This window comes from Danio aesculapii, chromosome 21 (assembly GCF_903798145.1).
Source record: "Danio aesculapii chromosome 21, fDanAes4.1, whole genome shotgun sequence".
In the NCBI taxonomy this organism is placed as follows: domain Eukaryota; kingdom Metazoa; phylum Chordata; class Actinopteri; order Cypriniformes; family Danionidae; genus Danio; species Danio aesculapii.
The window spans coordinates 46,023,318-46,047,225 of NC_079455.1; the positions used below are offsets into that span (position 1 = coordinate 46,023,318).

Below are 23,908 nucleotides of genomic sequence, written 5' to 3' on the forward strand. Positions count from 1 at the left end.
AAAACACGGTAAAAAGTATTACATGTCAGTAATACTTTGATTGCAGTGTTTACATGTCTGTACTGCACTTCAATAATGCGACTAAAATCGGCATACTCCACATGTTCTCTTTAGTTCGATTATGACCTTAATCGAATTAAATTAATCAAAAAATAAATTAATTAAAAAATAAATAAATAAATAAATAATTACAAAAAATAAATAAATAAATAAAAATAAAATATTCGCTGTTTACATGGTCGACTCTCAATCAGAGTATTGTATTAATCATATTAAAATCGAATTATTGGTGTCCATGTAAACGTACTCACTGAGTGATTCGTTCACATTTGTGCAGATGGAGAAGAAGATTAGTTCATTTTTCAAGATCTCTATTGGGTTTGAGTCGTTTGCTCATCATGTGAAAAACAGAAGCCAATCATATGCAGTCTGAGCCAGAAAAAGATTTGATCCGTTCATCTCTCGAGTCTTCGGTTTGAGTCATTCGCTCATCATGTGAAAGACAGAAGCCAATCCCATGCATTTAGAGCCAGAAAAAAGATTTGATTCGTTCATCTCTGAGTCCTCGGTTTGAGTCATCTCTCTTTACATCCTGTCACATGATGAACGATCGACTCAAAAACCAGAAGTCTCGAAAGCTGAACTACTCATGGCTCCTTTCGGCTCAGACTGTGTCCATTGGTTAAGCTTATATGGGACTGTCAGTGTGACGCTAACGAACCACTCAAATTTGCAGACCTGTCAGAAGAGGTGAGCTGACATAATCACAGACAAAAGACCAGATAGACAATAAATGATTACTTTCTCTTTCCTATAGCATTCTAGTTATGACTTGTTTGTAGTGTGATCAACGTTTGGGCTAGTGGTAGATGAGTCTGGAAGCTAAATTGAACGAAATTGAATGGCTCGAAAAATGGTCTGAGTCAGAGTCAGTAAAATGATCCGAATTCTCATCACCAACTCATACACCCCGGACAGTTTAGTTGATCAATTCCCCTATAGCACATGTGTTTGGACTGTGGGGGAAACCGGAGCACCCGGAGGAAACCCACGCCAACACAGGGAGAACATGCAAACTCCACACAGAAACACCAACTCGACCCAGCCGGGACTCGAACCAGCGACCTTCTATAATTCCAATTATTTCTTAGACAATTATTCATCAGCTAAATTCCATAACCACGCCACTCTAACAGGGTCAATATATACTGCAGGAACTTTAATCTTTGGGTGGACTGTCCCTTTAAGACATGCTACTAACATTTGATTAAAGTAAAAAAGTGTTACTAATTCTCCTAACACAGTGTTTCTTAACCACGTTCCTGGAGGAGCACCAGCTCTGCACATTTCCCTGTCGCCTTAACCAAACACACCTGATTCAGATCATCAGCTCATTAGCCAAGACTGAAAGAGCTGTAATGGCAGTGACAGCCAAAGGAGACATCCAAAACATGTGAACCAGGAACGTGGTTGAGAAACCACAGTTCTATCATATCCAATCGTATTGCATTTTATCTTTTATTCAACACCATGTCAGTTTCAAGGCAAATACAATTGATTAGTTCTTGATTTTCAGTTTAATTAATACATAACAACTGATTCCAAATGTAAACAAATTATACACATGCAGACTGAATAAACCAGACAACAGCTGACGGCTATAAATCCAGCTCATTACTGACACAACAACCACTCTAACTACAATGAACATCTGATTTCCCTGCGCAGACGTCGTCTTTGTGTGTGTGAATGTGTGCGGGTGTGTTTGCAGAAGTGATTCAGTCATCCAATTATCATTGTTTAAACAGCCGGAATGTGTGTGTGTGTGTGTGTGTGTGTGTGTGTGTGTATCTCTGGCTTCCTGTAAAGCGAGCGCACACACACACTCTGTTATCATGTGTTTACAAAGACATTCCAGTTTACACCCATATAGAGGAGAATGTTGAACACGCTCTACCTCTCAACACACCTTTGCTTCTCACCATGCGCACAAATCAAGAGGTTTCTTTGACCCATCATTGAGTCTATTAACTCATGTAAATGTGTGCAGATATATAATTATTCAGCTTTTATATTAATGACAGTAATATCAATAACTGATATGCAATTGTTTATATGATTTATTAACAATACTGCAAAGTAATATTTTCAGTCTTTTAGTAGATATATCATATGAGAGACTTGCGACGGTTACCAAACAAGTTGATCTAACTGAATTTGCATTGTAAAGCTTAAAGTCTGCCTGATATCAAAAGTTAGATCCAATTAAATCCACATTATTGTTATTCTTAGGGTGAATAATTAATAATTGACAGTTAACCCGCTGATAAAATGTGCTTGTTTCGGTAATCTTCGATGAAAGTCTGATTATTTGCTTCCGTGTTCGTCCTTTGGTTGACGTCAAACTAAGAGTTTCAACAGCATCTGCATATTAATACCATCTCTTATGCTCTCTCAATTCCAAGAACGCTGAGAACGGACTTGCGTTCTTGTGGAGACCGATCTTGACAGGTCACCTCAGAAGAACGAACTCGGGAGACCTCGAGAACAGAGAAGACGTCCTGTGAGAAATGAGATGCTGCATTCTTCCTGATGGTCACGTGACCTTCATGTGTTTTAAATGGTAAATTATTTAAACATTACAGCATTCATACAACGATTTATTGCTTTCCCCTGTTCAAAATATACACTCTGCATAAAAACATTATAACTATACGCTGCACAATATAAATAAAACAGATTTTAATACGAATTTCAGCACATAAACACCCTTAATGTGTTTATTCCTTTATTAAGATTTATTATGGTGATGTTTATATTCACCGTTTCATTTAGGGAAACTCCTGAGATTATATCTCTGAACTTTAATAATAAACCTATATAAAATGCTGCGCTTCCCACCTCCAGTCGCAGAACTTCTCTGTACTTGCGGTCTTGAGTATTGGAACTGAATTTCGGCAGCTGATGATGACTCTACACGAGAACACGCGGACGCAAGATCACTGAAGAATGCATATTGAGAATTAGTTTTCGCTAAAAGAAAGCTCCGCCCCCTACTCAATATTCCATTTCAGTTAAAAGTTCATCAACATACTGAAATAAAAATCTTTGCAATTTCCAGTTCACACGGGCTTTAAATAAAAGTTATTATTTATTATTTGAGGTCTTTAGTGACTGTACTCAAGCATAAATGCGCAGAATTTTATAGAACTAGCGAACAATACACCTGGTCATAAATAAACCTGATAAAGCACATGGTAAAAAGTCATCTGACCATTATAATCATAGTTTTTATTGGTTTTAGTCCACAAATACACAGGTATTTTTATTAACTTATAGTTTTACCCCACCTTCATAAAAAAATTAATTCATGAAAATGCAGAAATAGTAAGGCGATATAAGCCTTACACTGGGTTCACATGAAATATTCACGCGAGTAAGTTACATGAAAAGTCAGTGCAAACCAAGTGTCATCCTTCTGCTCTCCCTGCTGAACTTATATGGAAGTAACTGAAACTGCAATTCATCATCTGTCCACTGGGGGCTGTTCCAAATCAGAGCACATTTTCATCGACTCCAATGTTAAAATGGCCAACTTCACAGCAGAAAATAAGTGTTTAGAGCCTGGTACAAAAACAGATGTTGGTGTGTTTAGCTAATATAACCCTCCATGATGACTGTGAGGGGGTGAATGATTATATAACTCATCTGTTTTATATGTATTAAGCTTTAAAATTCGGCATAATTTTTGGTGTGGCCACCTGAGAGTGACAGCTAGGTCTCTGCTGCTCGCAGTCACATCACCTCAGCTGATTCTAGCCACTGAACTTGGCATATATATTGTGTTTTTACATTTATATGACTTTACACATTTAATTGCTTTTTGGGATTATTTTATTACACATATCAGAAATATGGCATGCTGTGCACTTAATTGTGCTTGCGAATCATTAAAAATCTAAGCAAAATGCAAGCAGGCATCTCTAGCTCCACCCACGCCCTGACTCTTTGCCCATTTTTGGTTACTCCGGAGTTATGTGTGGTTGGCGCAATGATGCACGGACAAGATGGCGATGGTTGGCTCCACCCACTTGTCTATTTATTTTGTTACAGTCTATTGACCTCATTCTACAAGGCGGAATTGCGCTCGTTTTTGCGATTGTTTTAGGACTTCTGATTCAGTTGCCTATGAGAGAAATGACTAGAAATCTATCTATCTATCTATCATCCATTTATCTTTCCATCTATCTATCCATCAATCCATCCATCCATCCATCCATCCATCTATCTATCTATCATCCGTCCATTCATCAATCCATCACTCATCCATCCGTCCATCTATCAGTCTATCCATCCATCTATCCAATCAATCTGTCTATCCAATCTATCTATCTATCTATCTATCTATCTATCTATCTATCTATCTATCTATCTATCTATCTATCTATCTATCTATCTATAAATCTATCATCCATCTATCCATCCATCTATCCATCCATCCATCCATCTATCCATCCATCCATCTATCTTCCGTCCATTCATCAATCCATCACTCATCCATCCGTCCATCTATCAGTCTATCCATCCATCCATCAGTCTATCCAATCAATCTATCTATCCAATCTATCCATCTATCTATCTATCGTCCGCCCGTCCATACGCCTACCCATCCATCCATCAATCCATCACCCATCCATCCGTCCATCTATCAGTCTATCCATCCATCAGTCTATCCTATCAATCAATCAATCAATCAATCAATCAATCAATCAATCTATCTATCTATCTATCTATCTATCTATCTATCTATCTATCTATCTATAAATCTATCATCCATCTATCTATAAATCTGTCATCCATCCATCCATCCATCCATAAATCTATCCATCCATCCATCCGTCTACCCATCCATCCATCAATCCATCACCCATCCATCCGTCCATCTATCAGTCTATCCATCCATCCATCAGTCTATCCAATCAATCTATCTATCTATCTATCTATCTATCTATCTATCTATCTATCTATCTATCTATCTATCTAACGTCCGTCCGTCCGTCCATAGGTCTACCCATCCATCCATCCATCCATCCGTCCATCTATCAGTCTATCCATCCATCCATCCATCCATCCTTTTTCAAACCTTTTCAGACTGTTTTAAACTAACACTTCTTATAGGCTTTCTCAAGCCATCATTAATTAACACAATTCATTTACAATGATACAGATATTTTTCGATATACCGTGTAACCCTATTGTATATAAATACCTGTTGAGCATTGATGTTGCGGTCAGTGTGGAGCTCCATTGGGCTGTCGATGTTCATCATTGTAGGTCTGACAGCGATGGTGGGTTTGCTGTATGGAGATGGAGAGCTCAAGCCGTCCTCATCCTCTCCGCTCAGACCGACGCTCGCTGTGCCCGTCTGCCGGTGGGCACTGCGCGGGTGGAAGCAGTTCTTACAGGAGCCTGGTTTCCACACGTGCTCTGCAAACTCTCCACACGCAGACATCTTCAAGCGGAGTGTCTGCCACCGATCGGACTCTACAGCTGGACGCCAGCGGCCCACAGGACGAGATACAGCTCTACCATACTGTGGAGAAACCTGCACAAAACACAAGACGGAAGCTAGAATCGTGGGTACATTTGAGATGCTTTCCATTCATTTGATGTACTACAAATGTAGAATTACAGTAAACTGAATCTATAATTAATGTAAATAAAGAAACATTCTTAAATGTGACTGGAAACATTTGATTCTGATACGACTTGTTTAATTTATTGTTCAACTTTTTAAACTGTAACAGAGTTGACGCTAGCCAAGTTGCCGATAGCGGAGTTCATATTAACAGAGTTCACAATAACGAAAACCACCATAAGGGAAATCACAATTGGAATTTTGTAAATTGTAGTTTATGCTACAGTGTTCATGAACCAGACTATGAAAAATAGTCACAATAATGGAGCTGACAATTGTAATTATAGTAAATTGTACTTTATACTAGAGTGTTTATGAACCATGTAAATATAAACTATAGTTACTTTTTACTACAGTAAACTGATCTATAGTAATATAGCATATTGTTGTAGAAAACTACAGTATTGGGACATTTGTTTATTTTACTATAGTTGTTGTGTTACCATAGCAACTGTAGAATCACCACAACAGATCGATTACTATGGTTGCAGTGTTACCATAGCAACTGTAGAATCACCACAACAGATCAATTACTGTAGATTTTGTGTTACCATAGCAACTGTAGAATCACCACAACAGATCAATTACTATTGTGGATTCGTTACCATAGCAACTATAGAATCACAACAGATAAATTACTGTAGTTGTGTTACGATAGCAACTGTAAAATCACCACAACAGATCGATTACTATGGTTGCGGTGTTACCATAGCAACTGTAGAATTGTCACAACAGATCGATTACTGTAGATTTTGTGTTACCATAGCACCTGTAGAATCACCACAACAGATCAATTACTATTGTGGTTGTTACCATAGCAACTGTAGAATCATCACAACAGATCAGTTACTATAGTTGTCCTGTCACCATAGCAACTGTAAAATCAACACAACAAATTAATTACTATTGTGGTTGTGTTTCCATAGCAACTGTAGAATCACAATAGATAAATTACTGTAGTTGTGTTACGATAGCAACTGTAGAATTACCACAACAGATCGGTTACTATGGTTGCGGTGTTAACATAGCAACTGTAGAATCACCACAACAGATCGATTACTGTAGTTCTTGTTTTACCATAGCAACTGTAGAATCACCACAACAGATCCATTACTATTGTGGTTGTGTTACCATAGCAACTGTAGAATCACAATTGATAAATTACTGTAGTTGTGTTACCATAGCAACTGTCAAACTATCAAACACATTTTTAATTGATAATTAATTTCAAGAATTTTATTCAAATCAACTGATCATCTAACAGATTTGTTTTTGTTTTATTAAATATGGATTTTTAAAACAATGTAAAATAAAGTTTCACATGCTCCTAGAATTATTGACTTGCTGCCACATAATCGAGTCTTTAAAAACAAGAACAGAAAGCTTTGTCCATTTCAAGCTTGTTTCCGTCGGGGAAGTAAATGCTCTTGTGTAAGAGATTGTGGCCTCAATAATCAGATAAAAGTACTTCACGCTTACTAGTGAAAAACAAAAGGTGTAAATCCATTCCTGCTCTCTCTCCTACTGAAAGCTGCTCTGTGGAAAAAACTGATTCACACGCTACCTGAAACACTACCTACAATAAAGAAACAACCAAACTAATTCTCAACAAGTATGAGCACGAATGACCATGGCACATCCACAAATATACATCAGAATTATTCACCCTGCTGTTAAATTAGAACTCTTTTCTATTTTATCCCCTAATTTCTGTTTAACGACGAACAAATTTCTTCAGCACATTTCTAATGATAATAGGTTTAATAACTCATTTTTAATAAGTGATTTCATTTCTCTTTGCCATGACAGTACATAACATTCATTCATTTTCTTTTAGGCGTAGTCCCTTTATTAATTTTGGGTCACCACAGCAGAATGAACCGCCAACTTATCCAGCATTTGTTTTATGCAGCGGATGCCCTTCCAGCTGCAACCCATCACTGGGAAACACATACACGTATATTCACACACTCATACACTAGGGACAATTTAGCCTACCCAATTCACCTGTACCGCACGTGTTTGGACTGTGGGGGAAACCGGAGCACCCAGAGGAAACCCACGCCAACACGGGGAGAACATGCAAACTCCACACAGAAACACCAACTGACCCAGCCGGAACTCGAACCAGCAACCTTCTTGCTGTGAGGCGACAGCACTACCTACTGCGCCACTGTGTTGCCAGCACACAACATTAGACTATATATACTTCAAGACACTTCTATCCAGCTTAAAATGACATTTAAAGGCTTTACTAGGTTAATTAGGGTAAAGTTAGGGTAATTAGGCAAGTCATTGTATAACAGTGGTTTATTCTGGAGACAATCCAAAACTAATATCACTTTAAGGGCTAATAAAATTACCTTAAAATGGATTTAAAACAATTAAAACTGCTTTTATTCTAGCTGAAATAAAACTAGACTTTCTCCAGAAGAAACAATATTAGAGGAAATACTGTGAACATTTCCTGACTTGAGAAATATTTGAAAAATTTTAAGTACTGCACAGCAGGGAAAATAACGTAACCCTCATCTGTATCTGGACCAAAAGCTGAAAAACATATAGAGAGTGATTTTTAATATCTGTGATTATATTAGGGCTGGGCGATTTGTCCTAAAATAAAAATCTCAATTAATTGAGCATCTTAACTGGATTATGATTAATGTACAATTATTCTATTTATTTATTTTTTTTTGCCCTCACAGTTCACTAATAAGTTTTGTACAGTTAATATGTTCATTTAACAAGTCACAGATTTCTGAATGAAGGGTGCATTATTTGATTATAAATAACTAAAGGAAACACACACTATCGACTATTTAAGATTATTTATTGAACATTAATGCTAAACAACTAAAAATCACAACACACATTGCCTAAAACCAGCAGTCACTTATAAAAATTCTTACGTTCATATAAAAAAGTGGAAATAAATAACCTGCACTAATGAATACATTAAAGCTCTTGAACATGATTAAATGTAGATGCTGAATCACTGATATGAGTTGCTTTCAGCTCTAGAGTTCAGTTTCAGACGCTTTATTTTATTCTCCAGATCTGAGCTGAACTATCTGCTGCTGCTTTCAGTATATGGTGATAAATGTCCTGTCAGACTCACATTATTAGTATTTAACACTGAATAAAGCACATGAGCTGTACCTGAGCTCATCACTGTCAGTGTTCTGTTGTTCAGCTGTGAGAAACAGAAGCTGTTTCTGATATATACACATTTCAGGTGTTGGTTAGGACAAAAATGTCTTTAATATGGAGAATTTTCCTTCTATCGAGTGCCATTGCTTTTATTTAGAACACAACTTATATCAGCCTTTAAGCTCGATAGTCAGGCACATTCCTGTTGGTGATGTCAATCTGGCAACCTGCGCTTGCGTGTTTTGATCCAGTAATGCAATTACTGGTTCAACCACTGGGTGTCCAACTTCCATACTGCACCTTTAATTTTGACTCATTATTTCTGAAAACAAGACTACATTCATTACTCATCTAGAAATTCCTTCATGATTTCTCAATATTTAGACATTTGGACTAGAAATAAGACAAAAACTCTAAATAAAAAAGCATTTTTGCAGTGTATGATTTCCACAATGAGATAATCATTGTACTTTACAGTGTATAAACCAAATGAACACTCTTTCCATTCATTTTCTAAAATCCTAAGAAAGTCAATGGCTGTTTTTTCCAGCATACGTAGTCGCTTTAAACACAGTAAAGCATAAATTAAGATGATGCAGTCCAACTGAATGTATAGATATATTATATATAGGATTTCCACAATGAGAGATGTATTATACTTTACACTGTGTTAACCAAATTAACGTTCATTTTCTTAAAATCCTACTGAAGTCAATGGCTGTTTTGGTCCAGCATTCCTCAGTATATCTTCCTTTGTCTTCAACAGAAGCCACTGATCTCTGATCTGTGAACTGCAGACGGTGTTGTGGTGTGAAACGAGTCTCCGCTCTACATTCCTCACATGCCGAGGCGTCAGAAGACGTCCTTCCAGAACGTGAGAACGGCTCTAAAACCAAGCGCCGACGGCACAGAAGAGCCTCTAATTTAGGCGGCCTGGGAAAGTGGCGTTAAGATGGACGAGGTCAACAATCTGCTGACCTCCAATCAGTTACTGGTCTGCAGGGTTACTACAGCTTTTAAAGGGTCAGTTCACGCAAAAGATTAAAACTCTGCCAGCATTTACTTTTAAATATGAGGGTTTCTTTCTTCTGTTGAACACAAAACAAAAGAATCCAGAAAAAACAGCCAATAGCCATGTTTTCACCCATATGAAAACATACTATAGTGATTTATAGTAAACACTGCAGTGTATTTGAAACACATTAAATTAGTGTAGTATACTGTATATGTTGTAGTATTTAAAACCATTGTTAATAAATGCTGCAGCATATTGTAGTATTAACTACAGTGAACTGATAAACTGTGATTAATACTGTAGTATACTTTAGTTTTCCACAATTATAGGGTATGTCATGCTACAATACACCACAGTTTACTCTAATAAAAACTAAAGTACTGGCTCTCTTGCTTATATTAGTATATTTACTGTGTTTCCATAGCAACTGTAGAATCACCACATCAGATCAATTACTACAGTTATTGTGTTACCATGACAACTGTAGAATCACCACATCAGATCAATTACTATAGTTATTGTGTTACCATAGCGTCTGTAGAATCACAACAGATCAAATACTATACTATTGTTACCATAGCAACTGTAGAATCACAACAACAGGTCAATTACTATAGTTGTGTTACCATAACAACTGCAGAATCACCACAACAGATCAATTACTATAGTCATTGTGTTACCATAGCAACTGTAAAACCACAACAACAGATCAATTATTTTAGTCCTTGTGTTACCATAGCAACTGTAGAATCACCACAACAGATTCATTAATATAGTCGTTGTGTTACCATAGCGACTGTAGAATCACCACAGCAGATCAATTACTATAGTTGTTGTGTTACCATAGCGACTGTAGAATTACCACAACAGATCAATTACTGTAGTTGTTGTGTTACCATAGCAACTGTAGAATCACCAAAACAGATCAATTACTGTAGTCATTGTGTTACCATAGCGACTGTAGAATTGTCACAACCGATCAATTACTGTAGTTGTTGTGTTACCATAGCAACTGTAGAATCACCACAACAGATCAATTACTATAGTTGTTGTGTTACCATAGCGACCGTAGAATCACCACAACAGATCAATTACTATAGTCATGGTGTTACCATAGCGACTGTAGAATCACCACAGCAGATCAATTACTATAGTCATTGTGTTACCATAGCGACTGTGGAATCACCAAAACAGCTCTATGTGATAAAATATCCATCTATCTTATAAATAAAGTTTGTCCTACTCAGTTGTGTGCATCAATTTTGAAAATGCACATAAAAACGTGAAGCATTTCTATTAAGAATTATTTATGTGATAATCTAAATCGTGCATAAAATTAGGTTAATGTGAACACAGCTAATACTTCAGTTATATCTTGCTTTGTGTTCAGCAGAAGACAGAAACTCATAGACGTTTACATGCACTTGAGTGTGACTAAATAATGAGGAAATGTTTGTTTTTGGGGTGAACTGTCTCTTTAAGTAAGGGAAAGACTGATGCTGATGTATTGAATCATCACTAAAGGTAAATGAATCATTCCCGAGAGTGAAACTTCCCACACTGATCAGGAAGAGCAGACTTCTGAAGTACACATGTTAGTGTGTTATTCAGAGCATGTCCTGTTATTTCCCGCTTTAACCAGCTGTGCCTTTAAATACTTTCAGCCGCTGCAAATAGAGTCCTGCATCGAACTGAGTCATTGTGCATCTGCAAACCGAGCACTTGTGGTTTAGAAACTCGAACTCGTTCTCATGCTGAAGCACCTGCTGCTCTTTTAAAAACAGCCGTGAGATTGTTTAGAGTTTCAACACTCTTTAACGTGTTTAAACAGAGAAAAAAAGACTTAGCAACTTACCATAGCGACTGTAGAATCACCACAACAGATCAATAACTATAGTTGTTGTGTTACCATAGCGACTGTAGAATCACCACAACAGATCAATAACTATAGTTGTTGGGTTACCATAGCGACTGTAGAATCACCACAACAGATCAATAACTATAGTTGTTGTGTTACCATAGCGACTGTAGAATCACCACAACAGATCAATTACTGTAGTTGTTGTGTTACCATAGCGACTGTAGAATCACCACAACAGATCAATAACTATAGTTGTTGGGTTACCATAGTGACTGTAGAATCACCACAACAGATCAATAACTATAGTTGTTGTGTTACCATAGCGACTGTAGAATCACCACAGCAGATCAGTTACTATAGTTATTGTGTTACCATAGCGACTGTAGAATCACCACAGCAGATCAGTTACTATAGTTATTGTGTTACCATAGCGACTGTAGAATCACCACAACAGATCAAGAACTATAGTTGTTGTGTTTCCATAGCGACTGTAAAATCACCACAACAGATCAATAACTATAGTTGTTGTGTTACCATAGCGACTGTAAAATCACCACAACAGATCAATTACTATAGTTGTTGTGTTAATAAAGGGATAAAGCCGAAAAGAAAATGAATGAATGAATAATAATACATCCAAAGCCCACTGTTAAAATGGCTGACTTTACAGCAGAAATAAGGTGTTTACACGCTTGGCACTTGGTGCGATGACGTGCGAACAAAATGGTGATGTTTGGCCACGCCTACTTGTAGCTTCTTTTGCGTTCTTCAGAAACCTATGAGTGACGTCACGGACACTACGTCCATATCTTTAACAATCTATGCTTTTTAGATGGAAACAGGATGCTCTTTACTTATAAAACAATTGATAAAACATCCCCAAGAGTCATAAAACTTGTTAGTCTCATCTATGACAGAAAAATCACATGTTTTCTAACTGAAGATAATGCATCGCATCTTTTAACAAAGTCTGAACGTCTAGAGATCAGATTCACTTTCCTTTATTTTTGTCATTCAAAACATCACAATCAATTGTAATGCAGAACGAAATTACATTACATCAGACCCAAGAAGAGCATAAAAAACATCAAACACTATAAAAACCTAACGTAATGAATGAGCTTTAATAATGTCATAAATATAGTTTTATAAATATAACCCAATTTAAAAAAGGCACAGCAGACAAGAATAAAAATTATATAGCGCATTTATCATGTCTGGCCATACACCCAAAGCGCTTCACAATCATGAGGGGGGTCTCTCCACACCACCACCAGTGTGCAGCTCCAGTTGGATGACGGCAGCCACAGGACAACGGCGCCAGTGCTTCACCACACACCAGCTATAGGTGGAGTGGAGAGACAATGATAGAGCCAATTCAGTGGATGGGGATGATTGAGAAGCTATGATTCGATCCAAGACCAACGACGAGATGATCCCATGGTTTTTATATCCTGGACCAGGCCGTATCCTGAGCAGCTACTGTGATGGTCATGGAGGAGTGGAGAACATGAGACTGATTCCTGTGACGCTCCAGAGACAGACGAGTCTTCGCTGAGGCCAGCTTCCAGCCTCCGCCACTGAGACTGCAGCTCTGCACAAGACGTTTGGCCAGTGGAGAAATTAAAATGGTCGTGCCCAACTGAGTCTGGTTTCTCTCAAGGTTTTTTTCTTCACTTCCGCCATTAGTGAAGTTTTTCCCTCTCCGCTGTCGCCACTGGCTTGCATGGTTCAGGATCTGTAGAGCTGCGCATCGTTGGATTTGCTCTTCAATATTTGGACTCTCAGTAGTGATTATTAAACCACACTGAACTGAGCTCAACTGAACTGAACTTAAACACTACAAACTGAACTACACTGTTCCTATTTACTGTGACCTTTTATGTGAAGCTGCTTTGACACAATCTACATTGTAAAAGCGCTATACAAATAAAGGTGAATTGAATTGAATTGAATTGAATGATGGGTAAGGGCCGAGAGGGAATTTGGCCAGGATACCAGGGTTACACCACTACTCCTTCAGAAGTGCCATGAGATTATTAATGAGCACAGAGAGTCAGGACCTCAGTTTAACGTCTCATCCTATTGGCGGCGCCCACTGATAGTATAGTGTCCCCTTCACTTTACTGGGGCATTAGGACTCACACAGACCACAGGTTGAGCGCCCCCTGCTGGCCTCTCTAACACCACTTCCAACAGCAACCTAGTGTTCCCATGTGGTCTCCCATCCAGGTACCGACAGGCTCAGCCCTGCTTAGCTTCAGTGAGTAACCAGTCTTGGGCTGCAGGGTGATATGGCACATTTTGTTTTAATAGTTATAATATTAACAATTTGAGCTAGTTTAACTATTTGTAAGTTTATTATTATATACTAGCTATCAATGGGCAGCACGGTGGCGCAGTGGGTGGCACAATCGCCTTACAGCAAGAAGGTTGCTGGTTTGAGCCTCTGCTGGGTCAGTTGGTGTTTCTGTGTGGAGTTTGCATGTTCTCCCCATGTTGGCGTGGGTTTCCTCCGGGTGCTCTCACAGTCAAAACACATGCGCTATATTGATTAATTAAATTGGCCGTAGTGTATGAGTGTGTATGGGTGTTTCCCAGAGATGGGTTGCAGCTGGAAGGGCATCCGCTGTGTAAAACATATGGTGGATAAGTTGGCGGTTCATTCCGCTGTGGCAACCCCAGATTAATAAAGGGACTAAGCCGAAAAGAAAATGAATGAATGAACTAGCTATCAATAGTATTTAAAATACGGTCTAATATCAGTCTTATAATGATTATTAGCGCATTTCTTAATTAGGAGCCTAAAATGAGTCACATGCATGCGATAATTAATATCTAAAAAGATTTCTCAATCAAACACACACACACACACACCATCTGGCGCTGTCCTGTGAAAGCCACCAAACACATGTGCGCTGATTTGCATGTTCATTAGTTGCATAATTAGCAGCATTTGCATGAACCATATATGGAGATTTCCTTCATTAGGAGTTCCTCATTACTGCTTATGATAATATCATTGTATCACTTTAAACTATGCATCTGTTGAACGCTTGATTCTGATTGGCTGATGATCATTCTAAGGTGTTTGGTTATTGTCAGATAAACATTTGTTCAGGACTGCTGATTAATTAAGACTCAAATCCAGGAGTGCCCAAACTTTTTCTTATGAAACACTAAAAGCTTGACTGAGATTGGTGGGCCGGGCCGGTCCAGGGGTAAATATACCAAACCTTAATGTTGTAACGTAATTTCCTAATTTATTATTATAATTCATTATATAATTTAATTAATCCTATAATGTATTGCATTCAAAATACTTTAATTGTATTAATAATGATAATTTTTGTACATTTTATAGTAAACATCTTGCAATAAAACACATGAACAATCCTATTTATAACACTAATCAATACACCTTGCCGATCCGCTTGCTGATCTTTTCTGCAATGTCCGCTTTCCATCAAATGACTGTAGACTGTATTTCTTTTTTACAAATCTGATTCATTCATAATTTTAGTTTGCTTTTCTGTAGCTCAAGAGTTAAAAAACAAAGGTTATGTTAAAATAAAAATGCCAAGCTCTGTTAAAGGCATTCGCCCCAAACCTCCCCATCATTCCCCCTCTATTCTCAGATGAGATGGAGGGCCAAAACAAACGGTACCATGGGTCAACAATCTCCGCTCAAAGCAATAGATTGTCTTTATGAATGAATTACTGAATCGCTGACTCAAATGATTCACTGAGAAACAGATTGATTCAGAAGGGAAACTCAGTCTGAGATGCACAAAAGATCTTTTCTGACTTTATTTAAACTATTTTCATTAGAAAAACTGAAAACAATAGCAGACAATATTGTGTCTACAGTTTAACTTAATCATTCATTTTCCTTCAGCTTATTCATCAGGGGATGCCACTGTAGAATGAACCACCAACTATTCCAGCATGTTTTACACAGCGGATGCCCTTCCAGCCGCAACCTAGTACTGGGAAACACTGGAGGGGAACATGCAAACTCTACACAGAAAGGCCAACTGACCCAGCAGGGACTCAAACCAGTGACCTTCTTGCTGTGAGGCTACAGTGCTAACCATTGAGCCACCATGCCACCCCTTTAACTTAAATCTATTTAATGAAAAAAGGCACATTAATTTTACTGTGAGTAAATTAATGATAAATTTCCATTCGTGTGTGTGAAGTATTCCTATTACAAGTGATTCGCTGAATGAATCGTTAATAAAATAAATAATTAAAATGAATATAAAACTCCTCTTATTTATCACATATATTTTCTTTAACATATGTTTAGCATCTGCTAAATTAATGTAAAATGTATTGGTATGCAGTTTCATGCAGAACTTTAAACATCCATTCAACTTTTTATGCACATGGTGGAAAAATATAATGAGGAACTGCTCACTAAAAGGTTCCTTGGGGAACCAAAAATGGTTCTCTTTTGCTGTGAAAGCCATTTTATGAACATCATCTTTAAACCCTGGAGGGAAATCTTCTTAATCTTCAACTTCTCTTAAAGGCACAGTTCAACCAAAAATAAAAATCCTCTCATTTACTTCTTTCAAACCTTTATGAGCTTATTCTGTTCAACACAAAAGAAGAGATTTTGAAGAATGTTGAAAAGCTGCATTTGTTTTACCTACTATGAAAATCAATGATTGTTTTCAGCATTCTTCAAAATATCTTCTTTAGTGTTTAAAGGAAGGGCAACACGGTGGTTAGCACTGTGGTCTCACAGCAAGAAAGTTGCTGGTTTGAGTCTCGGCTGGGTCAGTTAGTGTTTCTGTATGGAGTTTGCATGTTCTCCCCGTGTTGGCGTGGGTTTCCTCCGGGTGCTCCGGGTCCAAATAAATGCGCTAAAAGGGGAATTGATGAACTAAATTGGCTATAGTTTATTTATTTATTACATATTTATTGCCACATCAGCAACTTATGGCTATTTCGTGGCCAAATGGATATACATTAAACTAGTAAATTGGCTGTAGTGTATAAGTGTGTGTGTTAATGAGTGTATATGGGTGTTTTCCAGTACTGGGTTGCAGCAGGAAGGGCATCCGCTGTGTAAAACATTTGCTGTAATAGTTGGCACCCTGATGAAGATTTAAAGGAAGGTTTAAAACCACATGAGGGAGAGTAAATATTGAGTACATTTTAATTTTTAGGTGAATTATCCCTTCACCTCAGCTCAATTATCAGACACTGAACCAGTTTGTGCAGCTGTTTAAAGGGACAGTTCACCCAAAAATGAAATTTGATGGCAAACAGATTAAAAAGTAAACAAAGTAAAAATTAAAAACATATTCACAATTAAAACCTCTTCATTTACTCACACTGAAGTGTTTCTACACATTATGAGTGAACATTAACCAGGATATTTGAGATATATAAGAAAACAGATCATTTCACACTCTTAAAAATGCTAATAAATGTCAAACGTTTAATCAAAAGTCGTTGGATGAGAGATCAAAATCCCATAATGCAATTCAAAAGCAGAAATAAATGAAAATGTATGTATATTTTTTAGATACTGCATACAGTACAATGACAATTATTGTGAAAATCCTAAATAATATCACACAGAAATCATGTTTTACTCCATCATCTGGACTACAACACAGTCTTAAAGGGGCAGTTCACCCATTCATCTACTCCAACTGAAGGAACAAACACTTAACTGTAAAAACAAAGCAAGATATTCTGAAGAATGTTCATCCACCAACATCAATAGCAGAAACCAAAAATACTACGGAAGTCAATGATGACACAAGTTTCAGTTTTGAGTGAACTGCCATTTTAAAAAAAGCCCATGTTGCTAAAATTAAGCAAAAGAAGTGAAAATTAAAAATATATTGTGTTTTAAAATAAATAAATCTAATCAACTCTAATGTTTAAATGAAAAGGCTAATTAAATTAATCTCAAAAGCTGCAGAACTCAGAAGAATTATCAGTGAATCAGTGAAGTATTACTTAAAGGGGCAGGGGAGAACTTACTTAAAGGGGCAGTTCACACACAAAATGAACATTTCATTTACTCACACTCAAGTGTTTCTAAACATTTATGGCTTTCTTTCTTCTGTTGAACACAACACAAGATATTCTGAAGGATGTTATCGATCTATCGAAATCAACAGTAGGAACAAAAAAATTCTATGCAAGCCAATGAGTAACCAATAGCAGTTATTTGTGTGTGCTGTCCCTTTAAGAGCAGGTGAGGACAGATAAGCTGCAGGTTGGAGTGTGTGTTCAGTGTTTTCTCACTGTTTGCTCTGAGCTGAAGGAATGCGTCTTGGTCGCACTGTTAGACTCGCTGGCAACAAGTTTGACAAGTCAAAACCCAAAAGACAAAACAGGAGAGCTGAAAACCCTCTGAACAACCAGTGCTTCACCTTCAGACGAGGAGCAGGAGATATGGGAGGTCATTTAGGACAAAACACACTCAAACACTTGTACAAATATATGTTTGCTCATACAGTTGAAGCCAGAATTATTATTCGCCCTCCAGTGAATCTTTCTCAAATATTTCCCAAATGATGTTAAACAGATTCAGGAATTTCTCTCAGTATTTCCTCTAATATTTGTTCTTCTGGAGAAAGTCTTATTTGTTTTATTTCAGCTAGAATAAAAGCAGTTTTTAATTGTTTTAAAGCCATTTTAAGCTCAATATTATTAGCCCCCTTCAGCAATATTAGTTTTGGATTGTCTCCAGAATAAACCACTGTTATACAATGACTTGCCTAATTACCCTAACTTTACCCTAATTACCCTAGTGAAGCCTTTAAATGTCACTTTAAGCTGGATAGAAGTGTCTTGAAGAATATCTAGTCTAATATTATTTACTGTCATCATGACAAAGAGAAAATAAATCAGTTAAAACAATTAAAAACTGCTTTTATTCTGAATGATCAGACAGTGAATCAGTGAGTCGTGAAATTACTTAAAGGGACAGTTCACCTCATAAAAACCTGTTTCTCTTCTGTTGAACACCAAGGAGGATGAACAGAGGAATGCTGGGAAACAAATAACCAGAATATTTTGTTCCCACTATGGATGTCAACGGCTGATTTGCTCCAGCATTCCTCAGAATATCTTGTTTTGTGTTCAACAGAAGAAAGACCCTCATAAAAAGTGCAGAAACACTTGAGTAAATTCTCATTATTGGGTGCACTGTCACTTTAAGGAAGCCAAAGACAGTGTAATGTTTTCAACTATATTATTATTACTATCATCATTCATTCATTCATTTTCTTTTCGGCTTAGTACCTTTACTAATCTGGGGTCGCCACAGCGGAATGAACCGCCAACTTATCCAGCACTTGTTTTATGCAGCGGACGCCCTTCCAGCAGCAACCCATCACTGGGAAACACATACACACTTACACTACGGACAATTTAGCCTACCCAATTCACCTGTACCGCATGTGTTTGGACTGTGGGGGAAACCGGAGCACCCGGAGGAAACCCACACGAACGCAGGGAGAACATGCAAACTCCACACAGAAACGTCAACTAACCCAGCCGAGGCTCGAACCAGCGATCTTCTTGCTGTGAGGCGACAACACCACCTACTGTGCCACTGCGTTGCCCACTATCATTATCACCGGTTATTGTAGTACACAATGTGAATAATTTGTTAAATACAGATATTATTGCTTTAACATTACTATTAAATTCAGAACTCTTTCAGAATTGGCCACGTTTAATTAAAATATTAGTGTAGACGTCATTATAATGTGTAACAGCATAAAAATATCAAACAAATAAAAAGCTTTTGTCATTGATTTTACTCTATAATCTAAAAAATGCTGGGTTGTTTTAGCCCAATAATGGGTCAACAATTGACCTAAAAAGTGTCATTTAAATTTAAATAAAAAAAAAAAAACAATGTTTTTCCATATTTGACCCAATGCTGGGTTATAACAACCCAGCATTGTTTTAGAGTGTACTAACACTTTACAGTGTTTCACAAAAGTTGATCTGAACACAATTAACTGTAATAATCATAATCATAAATTTAATTAAGTTCACTCTAAAAATGCTGGCTTGTTATAGCCCAACGCCCGGTTATTTTATTTATTTATTTATTTATTTATTTATTTATTTATTCAGTAAAATTAAAATGACACCTTTTATATTAATAAAATTTGATTTGTACAAATTTGATGCAACTTTGGGTTAAAAACAGCACAGAGTTATTTAGCGTGCAACAACACCATGCTGTAAAAGGAGCTTCTGTTAACCAACACACAATATTAAAATGCTATACTGTATAATGTATAATTAATATACAGTAATAAAGTTCGTTAACCAACACACAATTGAACAAGAATACCAAATATAAACTGTGATTCCCATGTTAAACTGATTTAATCCAGTTTCACACCTGTTTACACGCTAAATGAATGACTGAGGTAATGTTAGATTTATAATCAGACATTCACCTTATTAGAATTAACAGTATCGTCAATAAGTGTAACGATTTCAACTATATTAATATTATTATCATTATTAATATTATTAACTGTTATTGTAGTACACAATGTGAATAATTTGTTAAATACAGATATTATCGCTTTAACATTACTATTAAATTCAGAACTCTTTCAGAATTGGCCACGTTTAATTAAAATATTAGTGTAGACGTCATGAAAATGTGTAACAGCATATAAATATTAAACAAATAAAAAAAGTTTTGTCATTCTGTTTGCTTTAACTCTATTGTCTTAAAAATGCTGGGTTGTTATAACCCAATGCTGGGTCAAATATGGACAAACGGTTGGGTTAAAAAGTGTAATTTAAATTTAATTGGTGAAAAAAAAAAAACTTTGGGTTTGTCCATATTTGACCCAATGTTGGGTTATAACAACCCAGCATTGTTTTAGAGTGTACTAACACTTTACAGTATTACATAAAAGTTGATCTGGACACAATTAACTGTAATAATCGTATTAAAGTCATGAGTTGCTATATTAGTCAGTGCGCAAAAATGAACTGTGCTTTAATTAAATACACTCTCAAAATGCTGGGTTGTTGTAACCCAAGGCTGGGTCATTTTATTTTATTTTTTCAATTAAATTTACATTACACTTTTCATCCCAATATTGCATTTGTACAAATTAAACCCAACTTTGGGTTAAAAAACAACACAGAGTTATTTAGAGTGCAACAATGACATGCTGTAAACAGTTTATGTTAACCAATGAACAATCTCTACATGCTATATATTGTGTACATTAGGGCTGCACAATATATGGTTTCAGCATCGATATTGTAATGTGAATGTCCGCAACAGTCACATCGCAGGAAATGCAATATTGAGTTGGGATTACAGGGAAACTTTATCATTAGCAGTTGTTTTAAAGGCATTTTAAGAGCATGTAAAGCACAGCATTTGTAACTTTAGTGAAGAAAAATATACTTAATTATACAGAAAAATAAATAAATAAATGACTTAATTATTAACCCAATGAAGACTATACATGTTTATTTGACATTTCATTAATCCTCTTCTGTTCTCGAATACAGATCGACTCTCTGGAAAACTATAAAGCACGGTTTATTTTGCTCTATAGTAATTACTCTTGCTTGCAATTTGTTTATTATATTTATACACGATTCACACCCTTATAAAAATCACCCCAATCAATATAAATTAATGATCTTTTCCCCCAAATAGAGCTACTCAAGCCATCATGTGAAATTATAATCATGTGAAAAATATAATCACTGAAAAACAATATATCGCAATCTCAAATTTTTTCAATATCGTGCAGCCCTAATATGTATATATATATATATAAATATATACATATACATATATATATATATATATATATACACAGTATTAAAGTTTGTTAACCAACACACAATTTTAACAAGAATATCAAATATAAACTATGATTCCAGAGTTAAACTGATTTAATCCAGATTCACACCTGTTCACACACTAAAGGAACGACCGAGGAGGTAAAATTGGCTTAATTATCGGACTTTCACCTCATTATTAATATAATATCAGACCTATTATTTGCTAATTCTAAATTGTGTAATCATATTAGCATTAGCAGCCAATGACTATCAGAGTACAACATTGTTCACAGTCAGTTTAACAGTGCTAATGTTGTGCTGAAGTCATATTTACATGCTAATTCAGATCCAGCATTTAAAGTAGGCTGTCAGAAAATGTCGCTGTTAAAAATGAACGAATGTGCGAATATAAAACCAACTTTATCTCAATAACTGAATGTCATAATCATAACGTGTGTGTGTGTGTCGACACAGAGATCATGAGTTTCACACAGTCGAGGAAACCTGACAGGAATATAAAGCAGCGTTACAGTAAAAGGGCGAGCAGATGCCGAGAAAACACGCGTTCACATCAATGAAGAAACCGATGAATGAATGAATGAATGAATGAATGACTCCCCATCGGTCACCAACACGTTGAACGCCACTGAATATGAACAGAATAAAGCCCGATTCTGCGCAGATCCGCATGATTTGTTGTCCACGCGTGACAGAAACACACACAGATCCAGCTTCGGCTTACCTGCAGAAACACACGCAGACACACACCGCAGATTCCCGCAGGACGCAAACACGCTCCGTGATTCCCGGATACCGGAGAGCAGCGAAGGAAAAACACACACACCGATGAGGTCGAGCGGAGAAACTGAACTGAGGAGAACTGAAGCAGCGACGCACACACACACACATACACACTCCTGCAGAGGAGGCGGAGACACACACACACACACACACACGGGTAAAGCAGTCTTTGTGGGGACTTCCCATATCGGTAAAGATGTTTGTGCTGCACAGACTGTATATTCTCTGCTCTCACCAAACCCTTACAGCAAACAATCTGCACTTTACATTCTCAAAATACTAGTAATCATAATTCCTGAAGGGATAGTAATCATAATAAAAGTATCTTAAATAGTATTACTGTTTTATTAAGTTTTTCATTCATTCATTTTTGCGTAACTACACTAAAAATCCTGGTTGCCTTAAATTTTTAGGCAAAATCAAATTAACCTTATGAGTCCATTGAACTTATATTATGTTAAACTGACCTAAAACAGCTTGCGTAACTTATAAAATTAAGTTAGCACATTATTAACTTATCTATCTATCTATCTATCTATCTATCTATCTATCTATCTATCTATCTATCTATCTATCTATCTATCTATCGATCGTCCGTCCATTCGTCTACCCATCCATCCATCAATCCATCCATCCGTCCATCTATCAGTCTATCCATCCATCAGTCTATCCAATCAATCAATCAATCAATCAATCAATCAATCAATCTATCTATCTATCTATCTATCTATCTATCTATCTATCTATCTATCTATCTATCTATCTATCTATCTATCTATCTATCTATCTATCTATCTATCTATCTATCTATCTATCTATCTATCTATCTATCTATCTATGCGCAGCTCTATAGATCCTGAACCATGCAAGCCAGTGGCAACAGCGGAGAGGGAAAAAAACTTCACTAATGGTGGAAGTGAAGAAAAAAAAACCTTGAGAGAAACCAGGCTCAGTTGGGCACGACCATTTTAATTTCTCCGCTGGCCAAACGTCTTGTGCAGAGCTGCAGTCTCAGTGGCGGAGGCTGGAAGCTGGCCTCAGCGAAGACTCGTCTGTCTCTGGAGCGTCACAGGAATCAGTCTCATGTTCTCCACTCTTCCATGACCACCACAGCAGCTGCTCAGGATTCGGCCTGGTCCAGGATATGGAAACCTTGGGATCATCTCGTCGTTGGTCTTGGAATCGAATCAGTGACTCTGCATAGTCTGAGGGCCTCGGGAAGAGTATCCCCAGGTGGAAATGGAGAATAAAGAAAATAATTAGCGTAGCTGATGTTCACAGTGTATATCAGCAAGATGCATAACCTGTGTGGAAGCCCCCAAGTGGTGCACTAAGTGTATGCTTTACTGAACAGATAGGTCTTTAATCTAGTGTTGAATTGGGAGAGTGTGTCTGAGCCTCGGACGTTATCAGGAAGGCTATTCCAGAGTTTAGGAGCTATAAATGAGAAGGCTCGACCTCCTTTACTCGACTTTGCTATTCTAGGTACTACCAGAAGCCCTGAGTTTTGAGACCTTAAAGAGCGAGTTGGATTGTAGCGAGACAGAAGATTGGTTAGATA

The 23,908-nt window shown here is 37.0% G+C and overlaps 1 protein-coding gene across 1 annotated transcript in view; it reads right to left on the reverse strand.

Annotated features, from left to right (window-relative positions):
* Nucleotides 1-22,444, reverse strand: part of LOC130214373 (inactive tyrosine-protein kinase PRAG1) — a 61,546-nt gene extending 39,102 nt beyond the window's left edge. Inside the window, exons 1-2 of the mRNA XM_056446032.1 lie at nt 22,289-22,444; nt 5,270-5,605 (exon numbers count right to left, since the gene is read on the reverse strand). Coding sequence (XP_056302007.1) covers nt 5,270-5,512 — 243 coding nt within the window. The 5' untranslated portion in view covers nt 5,513-5,605; nt 22,289-22,444. The remainder of the gene's footprint in view (nt 1-5,269; nt 5,606-22,288) is intronic.
* Between the last annotated feature and the right edge of the window lie 1,464 nt (nt 22,445-23,908).